Here is a 14,708-nt window from a genome sequence, read left to right as displayed (position 1 = left end):
TTAGCCCATTGAAATTTGCATGCCATTAACATAATGCTCTGCATCCCAATGTGCCTTTCTGAAGGAAGGCTTCAAATTACTATTCTATACAGGCAGCTTTTAAAAGAAATGCTCATGGGTAGGACTTCTCCTGATCCAATAGCTCTGACCTGGGGCACCGGGGAGCGTTGCACAGTAAGGTGGGGAACGGCCATGTGGAAGGGCTGTCCTGTAGCAAAGACACAGGGGCAATCTCAATTAATCTCATTAAGCCCCCTCCCTACGACCCAGAGGTCTGGGATGCAGCCAACAAGCGGTTCATTTCTGTAATGGAGTTCAAAGGGGAAGGAGGAAAGCAGCTGGGAACAGACTGTCTCCCTCTGAAGATGTTAATGGGGAATGTCAATCAGGAGAGAAAGCTTCCTGGCAAGAGGCATGGCAAGAAGGGATCTCTCCCTGCCGCGTGAGCTCTCCCATGCTATAAGCAGTAGAGATGGGCTGCAGGGGACCACATAGCTGACAAACCAGTAGCTAGAACAGCACCCAAATTGGTCTCTGACTCCCACCTCTTTCCCCTCCCCATGTGCAACCTACTCCTGGTCACCACCCCCTCCAAGTGGATGACATTGGGGTGGTCGAACTGTGCCATGATGCTGGCTTCACTTAGGAAGTCACGCCTCTGCTTCTCAGTGTAGCCTGCCTTCAGAGCCTTGATGGCCACAGGGATCTCCCTCTTCCCTGGCAGCTTCAGGCGACCGTAGCACACCTCTCCAGATTCCCCTGAAGGCAAGGCAATGCAAAGTGAAGGCACAGTGTCATTAAGGATGGAAAAAGACCACTAAGGTCATCCAGTCCAATCCCAACCCACCCCCAGCATGCCCACTGACCACATCCCTCAATGCCACATCTCATGAACATATCCAGGAGTGGTGACTCCACCACCTCCCTGGCATGGGGCACTCCTCATCTCCTTGCACCGACCCTCCAGCACCAGACTGCCCTGTGTTCCTGCAGCATGCTCCAGCCCTTCGAGCCTCTTAGTGCTGCTGAAGCTCCAGCGTTGTCTTCCTGTGCTTCCCTGTGCCGCCCTGCAAGCCCCTGTTCCTAGGCAAAAATCTATTTTGTTCTGAACATTTACCATTTTGCCTGCAGTTTTCTTGCATCTCATCACCCCAGTTGCTCACACTAAGCAGGGTAGTTGTGTTTGGGCACCCACGCGGGACAGGCCGAGCCATCTGCCAGTGTCAGCCAGAACCGTCAGTGCCATGCCAGCTGAGCGGCTCCCACCTGTGCCTGGCTGATGCAGAGGAGTTTATTTCATGCACTAAAAAAACCATCCTCCCCATGATTCTGGTCCCGGAGAAACAAGGAGCAGATGAAGCCCTTATGGAGCATTGTAACAGATGCCTCAGAAAGCAAATTGCTTGGGGAAACATGATAGGATGGAATTATTTAGGTTGGAAAAGACCTTCAAGATCATCCAGTCCAGCTTAACCCAGACTGGGGACTCACCAGACCCAATGACCTTCTCGATCTTGATCCGGGAAGCCTCAATTTCACGGGTGAACTCATGCACAGCTTGGCAGGGGTCTTCATACGTGTGGGGATCCACGTAGAATTTTGACTCAGGGAACTTCACTGTCAGGTTTAAGAAGGGAGAGAGGAAACCAGCTCTTCCACACAGCCCTGCTATGGGGTTGGGCAGCCAGGAGCTGGGAGATGGATGGGCAGGGGCAGGACTCCTTGGGCAACCCCAAGGGAACCCACAGCACTCCTTGGCAGGGCAATGTCCTTGGAGCAGTGCAGGACCTGGCCACCCCAATCTCCTCCATACGGTCCTCACCCCTAATAATTCCTCATGTGGGTCTGTGGTGAAATTTTCACTCTTCTGGCCTGATGCTGAATCACAGAATCACAGAATGGTTGGGTTGGAAGGGACCTTGAAGCCCACTCCATTCCAATCCCACTGCCATGGGCTGGTTGCTCCCCACCAGATCAGGTTGTTCAAGTGATGAACCTTCCACAGCTGCATCTCACAATGTGCATCCACTCCACCCCTCCACCCTGCGATGGCAGTGGTCAACATCTTTCCCCATGGAAACCACAGCAGTGCACGGGAATATAGCTCAGGTTCCTGCCCAGAAAACTGAAGTCCTGCACAATCTGGGAGCGAAAGCAGGAAGGGCCCTACCTTGCCCATTCTGATAATGCATCTTCTCCTCATCGGAGTCCTGGAATGCCTTGCTGTACCCACAGTGCCTGCCATAGGGACACAAGGGTCAGAGGGTGCTCCTTGCTCCCACCAGCAGCTTGAAGGCTGGGTAGAAAGCAGCACAAGCCAGGCCTGGAGCTAGAGTAAGGATTTGCCAACATCCCATCATCAGAGAGAACAGTACAGCACTTCCCTCTTCATTTTCCCCCTCTTACAGCTGCAGGGAGCACTGAGCTCACCTCTTGCCCTCCTTTCCTCCAGACTGGACAATCCCGTTGTCATCTTACAGTCTACAGAGAAAGCTGTAGATGTTGGTTCTGCCTTGGGGAAGGTAGAGGCAGGATGACTCTACTGGTTTCTTATTCAATCCTGACCTACGACTGCTCAGGCCAAAACTGATAGAGAGATGTGCCCAAGCTCCCTCGTCCCTCCCATCACACTTGGTGACAAACTTCACCAACCTCCAGAAAACACTCACCTCTTCTTGCAGATTAAGACCACCAGCAAGGCAACGAGGCCAGTGATGAGTGTCAAGCAGATCCAGACAATGGTCATCGTGTCATAGCGGAGGGAGACTGGAAGAAATAGGGAAGGATGAGGTGAGCTGGAATGGGGAAAGCTCTGCTGAGCTCAGAAATTCCCCCACCCTACCACAGTCATAGAATCATAGAATCATTCTAGTGGAAAAGACGACTAAGATCATCCAGCTCAACCCCAACCCATCCCCACCATGCCCACTAACCATGTCCTTCAGTGCCACATCTCCACATCCCTTCAACACTTCCAGGGACAGTGACCCCACCACCTCCTTGTGCCATTGCACCACCACTGCCTTCAATAATAAAGCACCATCACCCATCCAACGCCCATTCTGGGGGTCTCCCAGCATACAGGGCCCACTGTCTGTAGGGAAACCACTCACACTCACCTGGCTTCCCTGTTTCCACCTCCACAGTCTGGCTGAATCTCCCACATCCTGCAGAGGTTCGGGCCCGAACCTGGAAGATGTATCGGGTGGCAGGCTTGAGCCCAGAGATGGTGGCAGCGGTGCCCTTGGATTTCAGGGTCGAATAGCTCTGCATTTCCTTGTCCTGTGGAAAATCAACATCAAAAACCTTGCTGCATCAGCACGGCAGCCATAGGAAGAGAACAAAGCCTTCCAAAATAGTCTTTTGAGCGTGGCTGCCTGATTGCAGCAATTGAAGCTGAAACCAAGCCCTGTCCCCGCTGCCACGCTGGGAGGGATTTGCAGCCACAAGCTCAGTTTTACCTTCTCATAGTACTTGATCTCATACTCCAGGATGATGCCGTTGGGCTGGTCTGGCTCCTGCCACAGCAAGGTGACACTGTTCTGACCCGTGCTCTCATGGCGGACGGCCACCACCTGCGATGGGGCTGGGGATGCAGAGGCATGGGGTTAGGGCAGCAGGGAATGATGGAACACAGAACCCTCTGAAATAGTTTAAAACATATTTCTGCTTTAATTAAAGCCACGTGAAGCTGAGGGCTGTGCAGGATGGGTTTGTATATGGGTTTGTGTTTGCTGCAGTTGTCTCAAATTATTTCCTATGGAGTGAGCAGGTTCCCCATGGGTGAAAGAATGGCAGCTCTGGGATAGAGCAATGGGGCACCTGGGTCCTGGAAACATCATGGGAGCTTGAATGGCAGTGGTGAATTCTGGCTTGTCTTCAGGCTGGCTCTTCTGAGCAGAAATCTGAGTGCTGTTCTTGCTATGACAGAATGAAGGGATGTCATTTAAGCTTGAGAAGTGGGCCCATACAAATCGAATGAGGCTCAACAAGGACAAGTGCAAGGTGCTACCTTTGGGTTGGGGCAATCCCAGATATACAGACAGTCTGGGAGAAGAGCTCATTGAGAGCAGCTCCTGTAAGGCATCAGTTTGGCAGTGCTTGTCTCCAGGTGGGCTCAGCAGAGGGATAAAGAAGTGCTAGGAGCAGGCAAGCAGGCACTGGTAACGACAGAACCTTGCTCTCCTGCCAACCATAGCTAACTCAGGGGGTCCCTGAATTTCTCCTGCCAGCAGGAGGAGATTGGATATAAGGCAGGAGTTTGTTACATTGAGCGTGGTGAGGCACTGGCACAGGTTGCCCAGAGAGGTGGTGGATCTCCATCCCTGCAGAGACCCAAGGTCAGGATGGAGGGGCTCTGAGTGCTGATGGAGCTGTGGATGTCCCTGTGCATTGCAGGGGGGTTGGAGCATATGGCCTTTAAGGGTTCCTTCCAACTCAAACCATTCCGTGATGATATGATTTGCCAAGATGAGATGTGCACTTTTCCCTATGGCCATTGCCATCACCTGCCAGGGGGTGGCACTGCTGTGAGCTCAGAGCAGAGCATGAACTGCTGCCTGCCCCTTCAGGATGGGACAGAAGGCTGCAAGGAGCAACCTGAAAGATTCATGCTCCGCTTCGTGTTCCTGGCAATAAACAAGTGCTCTCCGTGCTCCTTGCCTCCTGCAGAAAGGGATCCTCCACCACCGGCTGATGTGGAGGGAGAGGGAGATGACAAAGGACACAAAAAAGCAGAGAAAATTGAGAGCTGCCATCACATTGTCCTCAATGTGTCCTCAAACTTACCTCCAGCAGCAAAGGGAACAGAGAGTCCTCCTCGTGTCACCAACGTAGGAGCACATCATCCACGCAGGAAAATCACAGAATGATTAAGGTTGGAAAAGAGTTCTAAGATCATCCAGTCCAACCATCCACCTTCACCACTAAAGCCCGTTGATCATGTCCCTCAGTGTCACATCCACCCTGTCCTTAAACACCTCCAGGGACAGTGACCCCACCACCTCCCTGTGCCAATGTCAGACACTCTTTCTGAGAATGAGTTGTTCCTAATATCCAACCTGAGCATCCCCTGCTGCAACTTCAGGCCATTACCTCTCATCCTATTGCTGTTACCTGGGAGCAGAGGCTGATCCCACCTCACCACAACCTCCTTTAGGAGTTGTAGGGAGCAATGAGGTCTCTCCCAAGCCTCTTCTTCTGCAGACTGACCCATCTCAGCTCCCTCAGCTGCTCCCCACAGCACTGTGCTCCAGACCCCTCACAGCTCCATTCCCTTCTCTGAACACACTCGAGGGTCTTGATGCCTTTCTTGTAGTGAGGGACCCAACTCTGCACACAGCACAGAGGTCCAGCCTCACCAGAGCTGAGAACAGAGGGATGATCACCTCCTGCTCCCACTGGCTGCGGTATTTCTGACACAAACCAGGATGCCATCTTCTTGGCCACCTGGGCACACTGCTGGCTCATGTTTAGCTGAGCACTGACCAATACTCCCATAACCTTTTCCTCCATACAAATTTTTAGTCGCTGCCCCAAGCCTGTAGCACTGCCTGGGGTTGTTGTGGCTGAAGTGCAGGATACAGCGCTTGATCTTCTTGATCAGGGTTGACCATTTTAACGTGAACTTCATCATACTGGCCTCAGCCCATTGATCAGCCTATCCAGGTCCCTCTGTAGGGCCTTCCCACTCCAGGCAGATGGACATTTCCTCCCAGCTGGGTGTCATCTGCAAACTTACTGAGGGTGCACTCGTTTCCCTCATCCAAATAGTCAATACAGATATCAAACAAGAAGGGTCCCAGCACTGACCCCTGGGGAACATCGCTGTGGCTGGCCATCAGCTGAGTGTGACTACATTCATCACCACTCTGTGGGCCTGGCTATCCAGCCACTTTTTACCCAGCAAAGAGTGCATCTCAGCCATGGGCTGCAGCTTCCCCAGGAGAATGCTGTGGGAGACAGAGTGAGATGTTTTGCTGAAAGTTTAGATAGACTGTCCTTCCCTCACCTACCAGGTGGGTCACCCTGCCATAGAAGGAGATCAAGTCGGTCAAGCAGGACCTGCCTTTCAAGAACCCAAAGCCTCCTACCTGCCTGGTTGGTTGTGATGTTGGCCACGGCGGCTCTCCTGGCCTCCACGCTGAGATCTGACACCCCGTTGACGGCCTCCACCCAGAAGGAATAATTGGTGTGGGCCAGGAGATTGGTGACGGTCAGCGCTCCCTGCACCAGGCTCATCTGCTGGGGGACGAAGCGGATCCCACCGCCGCACGCCTCGCATTGCCCCGCATCTGCCCCGCAGCGCCGGCACTGCACGTTGTACACCACGTCACTGCGTCCCCCCTTGTCCAAGGGAGGACCCCATTCCAGTGTCACCGAGGTGCCGTTAACGCTGGAGACCAGGTTCACCGGAGCGGAGGGAGGGCCTGGAATAAGAGGAGAGGGTGAAAATGGTGAAAAAGGGGAGCAAAAGTGTCAAGTGGGCTGCAGGGTGGGGAAACGAAATGGTTGTGGAAATGAAATGGTGAACTCATGTCTCCTGGGAAGATGAGCAATCATAGAATCATGGGATATCCCAAGCTGGAAGGAGGCCATGAGGATCCCTGAGTCCAGCCCCTGGCTCTGAACAGGACCACCCAAAACCCAAACCCTATGTCCGAGTGCTATGCAAACACCTCTGGAGCTCCAGCAAGCAAATCCTCCTGTGTTGTGTTCAGCCCATTTCAACAACACTGAGCTCCCAATGCAGAGAGCTGGGCTGAACCTGTATGCCAAGCTCCAGTGCCACCATCCACCCACGGCACAACAAAGCTTGCCTTGCCCTATGGAACCCCAGGGCTCTGACCCTGCAACGCAAGGAGAGCTGGGGCTGGAAGGCTGCAAATCCTGGGCAGCACACACACAGCCATGCTGGGGGGTACTTACGTGTGCAGGCGGCCGAGGGGGGGTCCTGCACTGCCCGGTAGAAGCTGCTGTCACAGCGGCACACACGGGCTGCCCGGCTCTCCGAATGGCTGTGCGGGGGGCACTTGGCACACAGCTGGTCCCCAGGGTCCGACTTGTAGAAGCCCAGCTGGCATGCTGCTGGGGGGAAGGGGCAGTGGTCAGAGAGAGTACGTGTGCTAGGAGTGCCCAAGAGCATCATCCACAGGCACACAGCACCCTGCATGCCCCTGGTTTGTATAACAAAGCCGTGAGTTTCCTTTTCCAAGGGAAAAACATCTCTCATTTCACGTCGCAGCAAAGAGACTTTGCATGCATGCTGCCTGCTCTCTGCAGAGGGACAGCAAGGCTAGGTGAGGTTTGTTTGGTGACACAGCCCTCACTGCTTTGCACCATAACACAGAGTTTGTTCCTAAATCCCTGCTCCTCTGCCCCCCATAGGGCGTCAGAACACAGAGTGGGAACGCCAGAGATGCAAGGGATGGAAGATTTGGTGGAAAGCAGTGATCCTTTCCCCTAGTCAGTAAGGTCACACCTCGAGTACTGGGTCCAGTTCTGAGCTCCTCTGTATGAGACACACAGACATACTGGAGACAGTCTAATGGAGGGCCAGCAAGATACTGGGGGGACTGGAGCAGCTCTGCTATTAGTCTTAGCAGGGCAGGTCTATCCATGCAGCTAACAGTGGTCAGGGACTCCTGATTAAAGGGGAACTGGAGTGGTTCCCCCCACCAATGTTTAATTGGAGGCAGAGGAGTGAACGCTATATGGACAGGAAGGATGGGAAGATGAAGCACGGCAGATTTGCACCAACTGTAATCACTTAGCATTAAATGCTATAAAGAAACATTAATTACCTATGGCAATAATTCACAATTATTTTAGATGCGCCCAGGAAGAAAATTATCCTAAATGACAAATTGCAAGTGAATTTGTGCACCAGGGCAGCACAAGCTCTCAGCACCTGGACAGTACAGGCATGCAAGAAGGCTGGGGGAAGGCTGAGGCTAGGCAGGTGGTGTTCTGGATGGAGTCATGCACCTCACTGACTTATGAAGGCCTTTGATATGGTCCTACATCACATCCTTATCTCTAAATTGGAGAGATACGTATTTGAAATGTGGACAAGGAATTGGTTGGGTGGTCACAGCCAGAGGGCTCTGTGTTGATGGCTGTGTGTCCAGGTGGAGGCTGGTGATGAGTGGTAACCCCCAGGGGTCCATCTTGGGACCAGTGCTCTTTATTATCTTTATCAGTGACATAGGCAGTGGGATCGAGAGCACCCTCAGCAGTTTGCTGATGGCTCCAAGCTGAACAGTGCAGTTAACACAGCAAACGGAAGGGATGCCACCCAGAGGGACCTGGGTGGGCTCAAGAAGTGAGTGCACGAGAACCTAATGAGGTTCAGTATGGCCAGGTGCAGTGTTTCTTTTGGGTTGGGCTCCTGGGAGCCCTGTAGAAAGGTAAGAATTTCTCTTTTAGAAAGAATTGCTTTTTGCAGTGAATACCCTCTCTGTGTATCTGAGGATCTCAGGCAAAACGAGCGGCCCCCAGAGCAGCAGGTTTGTCTCAGAGGCAGCGAGCGTGGGTAGGGCTCTGCCAACCATCTGTAGTTCAGCCCATTTGTTTCCCTCCCTCCTCATCCTCTGGGGACGGGACAACATCTGCTAATGATCTGGCACAGCAGGGGAGATGATAGATGGACCTGTCGGGGAGTCACCAGCCAGGACGCACTCTATTCAGCCTGGGGAGCTGTCAGGATGTGCGCTCCACACACACCCAGAGGGACCACCAAGGGTGCAAATGACAGCCCCCACCCTATGGGCTGTGTCCCCATCCTATGAGGTCTGTGCTGGGAGGGTGCCTTGGGGCAGCCCTGTTCCCTTCCCTGCAGCAAAGCTTTTCAGGTTATCCTTGCACCTCATCCTTTGGGAAGAGATAAAGATGGAAATAAGGGTATCATTGGGTCACAGTGCACTCCAGGCTGCAGGAGAAGCTAACACTGAAAGTCCCAGCTCTTTTAAATCCACCTTCAGCATGGTGCTGGCAGTCTCTACTCCAGTGTGACACAGGCACTGATACAAAAGATATTATTTAGAGCCACATAGAATTATAGAATCATAGGGCACTTTGAGTTGGAAGGGACCCTGAAGGCCACCTGGACCAACACCCTGCAATGCACAGGGACACCCACAGCTCCATCAGTGCTCAGAGCCCCTTCAGCCTGACCTCTGCAGGGATGGGGCATCCATCACATCAGGCATCTGCCTCGTTGCCCCAGAACTTGTGCATTTAATCCCAGGACAGCACAGGCTCTATCTCAGTTATTTGGTGGCCTGGGGAGGGACCTGCCTGAATTTCTATATTGGGCCCCATGGCCCAATGCTAGAGTTAGAAAGAAAATCTCTTTCCAAAACTGCCTTGTCAGAGGCTCTTAGAACTATTTAAGGTTTCTGGGAGAAAAAAAAAGAAACCAGCAATTTTCACCAGACCAAAAACAAACCCGGAGAGCTCTGTTCAGAAGGAGTGGAGCAGAATGCAGATGAAGGCACTGGGTGTACCCCTGCATCCCTGCTGCAGGGCTTTGGGGAGTGAAGATGCCTACGTGAAAAAAAAAAGGACACACAGCATCAAGACCTCAATCCCAGCCCCTACTGGAACCAGCTCACAGTTTTGGGTGGTGTGTGAGACGTCTCACCACATCTTTATGGCTACGGATGTATGCATGGGGCTAAGGTTTAAAATAGGGGCTAGCATGCAAATGAAAAGCACCCCAGAGGCCACACAGCCCCCACACAGCTGAGCACCACCAGTTTTGGCTCCCTTTCTCGTTTTGGGACACGGTATCAGAAGCATCTTGTTTTCAGGAAGGGGAAGACATCGTGTTGCATCAGAAGTGTTGACATGGGTGGGATCTGGACTTCGTGCCAAGTGCAGAATACATTTTTGGCAGGGTGCTGCTGCTCTGTGGGAAGCAAGAGCCTCTTCCACATGTAGGGTGATCACACTGAGACTGGTGGGGAATTGGAGGCTCCCAACATACAGTGCAATGTGCAATCTACTGTAAGCACTGGTGCACAAAGCACACTGCTGGGCTGGGCCCCAGTGGCACCTGCACACTGGTAGTGCAGAAGGACAACTCCCAAACCTGGATAAATTCTGCAGAAAAGAAGAGTTCACACCAACGCCACTCATTCCCAATGTGGTGAAGGTCTTTGAATGCTGCCAGAGCCATTTATTCCTAACTAGAAAAAGACTACATGCTGCCTAGGTTAGTCTTGGAAATTTAAAGGGTAAAGATCCTGCACTTTCTGCAGTGACCTCTCCTGGGGCTGCATAATCCATTGAGAAAATAACTTTTTCCTAATGTGCAGACTAAACTTTGCAAGCAACGCGTAGCTCCGACACATCTTCTTTGCAGTCTAGATGTGGAACTTTGCTTGAGATGTACAGAAGGTGATATCATCTCGACAGATGCTCCTGCATGCATTTTTACAAAGCTTGCAAAGCAACAATGGAAATCTTGTGAGTCACTGAGTTAATTTGATTTCCTTGCCTGGCATTGCTCAAAGGATGCTTGCATCCCTTGCACTGCATGTATTCAGAGCTACCACTGCTCAGGGCAACCATCCTTCCCTACTGACTTTCTTCCCATGGACGCACAGCTGTACTCATGAGCACATAATTACCAAGCTGGGTATTTTCTCCTCTTCATTAGCAATGCGGTGGTGCTTTAATTGCTCGATTAAAGTTGCCCACTAGAAAGGTTTAAGGTACATTAAATTTGCTGATTGGCTCATCAGTGCAAGTTTCACCAGCTGGAAAAAAAGTAACTGGTTTCCAGATTGCCAACCAGACCCTCCAGATTCATTTCTTTTGGGCATACCCCAAGTGGCAAAGGGGTTTGTTCACGGGGGGACAACTGGACAACTGCCCCTATCCCATTCTCATCTCACTTTTTGATTAGGGTTAGGGTTATGCTTAGGGTTATGCTTAGGGTTATGCTTAGGGTTAGTGTTATGCTTATGGTTAGGGTAAGGGTTAGGGTTAGGGTTAAGGTTAGAGTTAGGGTTAGGGTTAGGGCTAGGGTTAGGTTTAGGGTCATGGTTAGGGTGGTGGTAGCAGTGGGATAGGGTTAGAGTTGGAAGCTATTGAAGGAGACTGTCTTCCCTCCCACAGAAGCAAACTAGTGTTGAAGTGCTCCCCTTGAAACCCCCCTTAGTGCATCTTACTGATTGCACTGACCTTACTGAAATGCATCTCAACTTGGTACAGCGACTGTATATAAATACAGTGAATTATGCTGCTTGTCTTCCTACCCACTAAATTGCTGGGACGGACACTTTTCACTTATGCTATCACTTATTCCGCTATTTAGGCAGAGTGGTGGATGTTTGCTGTGTGTAAGAGATACTGTGGACTGTGACACTTCAAGGAGGAAACTGAGGCTGCCTGTGGATGGTGGGAGGGGAGGAGCACAAAGTCTTCTGGAACACTGAAACTGAAGGGGGAAAGCAAATATGTGGCACAGTTCTGTTGCCCTGGGAGGGAGACCCAGAGAGGTGCCATCGTTGGGGTGTCCTTGGAAGGCATGAAGCCTGACAGAGCCCACCAAAGGTTGGGTTGCAAGTAACAGGATAAGCACAAAGGGTCAGAGATCCCATCCTAGTCAAAGAAAGGGGCACTCAAGGTAAAAACCGAGGGGAGAAGGATGATAGGGAGAGTAATGTGCTGTTTCCTGTGCACGGCCAGTCTCACTCCATCCTTCCCAGCTCCATGGCACTGCCTTCTGCCTCCTCTAGAGGGCTGCGAACAGCTCGGGCCACGGTTTGGTTTCCTGAGCTCTCTTCCATCACTCTGGCAGGTCCTTAGAAAAATGAATGTTAAAGAGGAGGGGGAGAAACCTCCGCTGTTCAAACATCTTTAGCTTTGACAAATAAGGCGTCTGGCTGTGAAAGGCAAAAGGAAATTAATTTGGAATCACATTTTAAACACTGCCATAAAGGCAAAGTATCTTCTCTCTAATTTTTTTCCCCCCAAGCAAAAAAAAAAAAAAAAAAAGAATGTCCCTGATATTTATAGAAAGATTATTAGGGCCACAAGGAGTGATTTATATCATCTCATCCCAGTGACGGAAAATGAAAAATTAGTGGGGACGACAGCCACTGGAATCCTGCTTTTGTTCATCTGACAATTAAAACGGCTAATTTCCAACCCCGACAGATCCTCCTGGGTTATAAATCATCCCAGAAAGGCACTTTTCACTGTGAAAAATGAACTCTGCCCCAGTCAAGCACGAGAAGCTAAGATCAGAGATTTGCATCTATTTTGGTTTTGCGTGTAGATGTATGTAATCCAGACCCTGAACCAAAGGAGATGCTGGGAAGGAAGTGCTGTCCCCACTCACTTGGTGCTGGGCTATTGGACTCTCCGTGCTCAGCACCATCCTGCTGAACCCAGTTGGTCCATAGCCAGTTGTTTTGGTTGGGGGTCATGACTGGTATGTCATCATTGGATAGGGCTAGATAAGTGGATAGGGCTGAAAAAGTCATCCATCCTCACTCTGCTCCCAGCCTCCATGCTTTGGGTGGTGACCTCCTGCTGAGGAGGACTATACAGAGGATATTTGGCCATTTGGAACTAACCTCCAGCTCACAGCTCCTCGTACCCATGGGGATGGGACATAGTCATCCCAGTGGCCCATGCCTGTGCCCTTTCCATGGTGGCACGTGCTTGGCACACTTCATACCCACCCTTTTAACATGGGAGAGGAAGACATATTCTGAATTATCAGACCTGTCTCAGGATGACTTTCAAATCAGTGGCCACAGAGAGGAGGAATTCTGGATGCAAGCATTTATTCTGCCCGTCCTTCCAAATCTGCATAGCCAGGAACTCTCCAGGGCCAATGCCGGTCCCTGCGGCACCCAGATCTGCTCCAGCCAAGCATGGGACGTCCTAACCTTGCACCAAGTCTCCCTAAGACAAATGCTTCACTTAACACTTCCACGAAACTCAAACAAAGGCCCCCTGCTCTTATTTGCAGAGGCGGAACGTTGCTCCCCTAAACATCCCTGATGAAGAAACCGAGAGCAAACAAACCCGTGCCGAGGGCTCTCACCGGGATCCCGGTGCGCCGAGCTCTGTACACACGTGGCCCCTTGCCAGCAGCAGTGCCCGGTGCTCTGCAGCTGTGGTCACCCCGCTTCCTTATCACAGTTTGTACAGTTGGCAGCCTGCAGCCTGCCCTGCAGCACGGAGGACCCCCGGGGATGGCTCCTGCACCCCAGGATGGGAGGGCTGTGCGGCAGCCCCAGAGAGGGGTGATGGATGGACGTGATAACCTTGTTTCGCAAAGCTCTGTGTCTTTCTTTTTGCTTTCAAACTGCCTGCCGAAGGGAAGTGAGCGCGTTGTGGCATTTTGGAGAGGTCATGTGTGCTTTTCTTTGCAGCACAGCTGCTACAGGCACAGGGCTGGGGTGGTGTCCTTTTCTCACTGCAGCCAGGGCAGCCCCCACCCCATATCTAGCCTCAATCCCAAAACCATACCCTATGCACCAAGAGCTAGCCTCACATGAGCTCTCAAGGAGCTTGCCATTGGCATCAACAACCCTTTGGGGAAGCACCAACCAAAGGCTGGCGCATCTCTTGGTCTCAACAGATGTTGCCTTTCCATGTTTTTGTCCCCAGCTCTTTCCACAAGAGGCCAAGAGCTCCCCCCCGCCATCCCTCATCACCTTCCAGGCACTGCTATCAAGAAGCAGGACTCACCCATGCAGGAATCCCGCTGCTCTTCATAGCCAGCACTGCACACGCACTTCCCGATGGGCACTAGCCATTCTCCCTCTGCACTGCAGTACATTTTGGGGGTGTCCCTCTCCTCTGAATGGCCCACACACTCTCCCCGCACTTCCACCAAGGAGGATGAATCTGCCCCAGTCACAGCCTCGGAGAAGGATGCCAAATTCCTCACCATTGCCGGGCACTTCTTGTAGTACACCCGCACTGAAACAATGGCAATGCAAGCACCTATGTCCTGGAAGGCCAAGTAGAAACCCCTCTTGCTCAAGGGCCCCACACCCCTCACTTCTGTGTTCAGTTTCAGGCGCCTGACCCCCAGATCCACATTGGTGAAGCTCTCATCAGCCGCAATGGTGTCAATCTTCATAAACTGGCTCTCACGGGTGCTGGTACCCAGATCACGGTCGGACTCCAGGTAGTAGAGGTTGAAAGTCTCCTTGCAGGTTCCCAGCACACCCGGCATGCTGTTACAGTCCCGCAGTGTGAATTTGATCTCGGCGTAGACCCGCCGGGCACCGTCCCTCTGAACCCAGTTGGTTCGTAGCCAGTTGTTCTGGTTGGGGGTCATGACATTACAGACCTGGTAGGTGTGGATAGGGCTGAAAAACTCGTCCATTTCATTGATGGAATCCCACTGTGGGACAGAGAGAAAACAGGTCAACCCAGATGCACCAAACTTCCAACAAGTAACAGGGCACTCAGAACAGCCTTTCTCCCAGGCTGAAAGGCTGGATAGGGGCATTGGGAACCCAGAGGTATACAGCAATGTAGCAGTGGCAGCAGGATGAGTTTGGGGATGGAAGGATTGGGAAAAGCAGGTGGCAGCAAGCAGGACAGTGATGGAGGGATGGTTTAAGGAGTCATTGGGTGAGCTGGAAGTGAACAGGGGCATCTGTGCCACCCAGGGAAGGATGTTAAGCTGTTCTGATTGAGAAGACATGAAAAAAAGTGCTGAGACTGTG

The 14,708-nt window shown here is 51.9% G+C and overlaps 1 protein-coding gene across 3 annotated transcripts in view; it reads right to left on the bottom strand.

Annotated features, from left to right (window-relative positions):
• Positions 1–14,708, bottom strand: part of EPHA8 (EPH receptor A8) — a 39,463-nt gene that overhangs the window by 7,335 nt on the left and 17,420 nt on the right. For 2 of the 3 annotated variants that reach the window (XM_090122863.1, XM_090122865.1), the window contains exons 3-11: positions 13,717–14,380; positions 6,928–7,086; positions 6,093–6,428; positions 3,462–3,586; positions 3,120–3,282; positions 2,670–2,766; positions 2,171–2,238; positions 1,492–1,617; positions 574–759 (exon numbers count right to left, since the gene is read on the bottom strand). In XM_090122863.1, coding sequence (XP_089978989.1) covers positions 574–759; positions 1,492–1,617; positions 2,171–2,238; positions 2,670–2,766; positions 3,120–3,282; positions 3,462–3,586; positions 6,093–6,428; positions 6,928–7,086; positions 13,717–14,380 — 1,924 coding nt within the window. The remainder of the gene's footprint in view (positions 1–573; positions 760–1,491; positions 1,618–2,170; positions 2,239–2,669; positions 2,767–3,119; positions 3,283–3,461; positions 3,587–6,092; positions 6,429–6,927; positions 7,087–13,716; positions 14,381–14,708) is intronic. The other variant, XM_031607959.2, reaches the window with a different exon arrangement.

The sequence above is a fragment of the Phasianus colchicus genome, chromosome 22 (assembly GCF_987193195.1).
Source record: "Phasianus colchicus chromosome 22, bPhaCol1.hap1.1, whole genome shotgun sequence".
Classification (NCBI taxonomy): Eukaryota; Metazoa; Chordata; class Aves; order Galliformes; family Phasianidae; genus Phasianus; species Phasianus colchicus.
The sequence above is the reverse complement of the archived record's forward strand: the minus strand, read 5'-3'. Positions and strand labels throughout refer to the sequence as shown.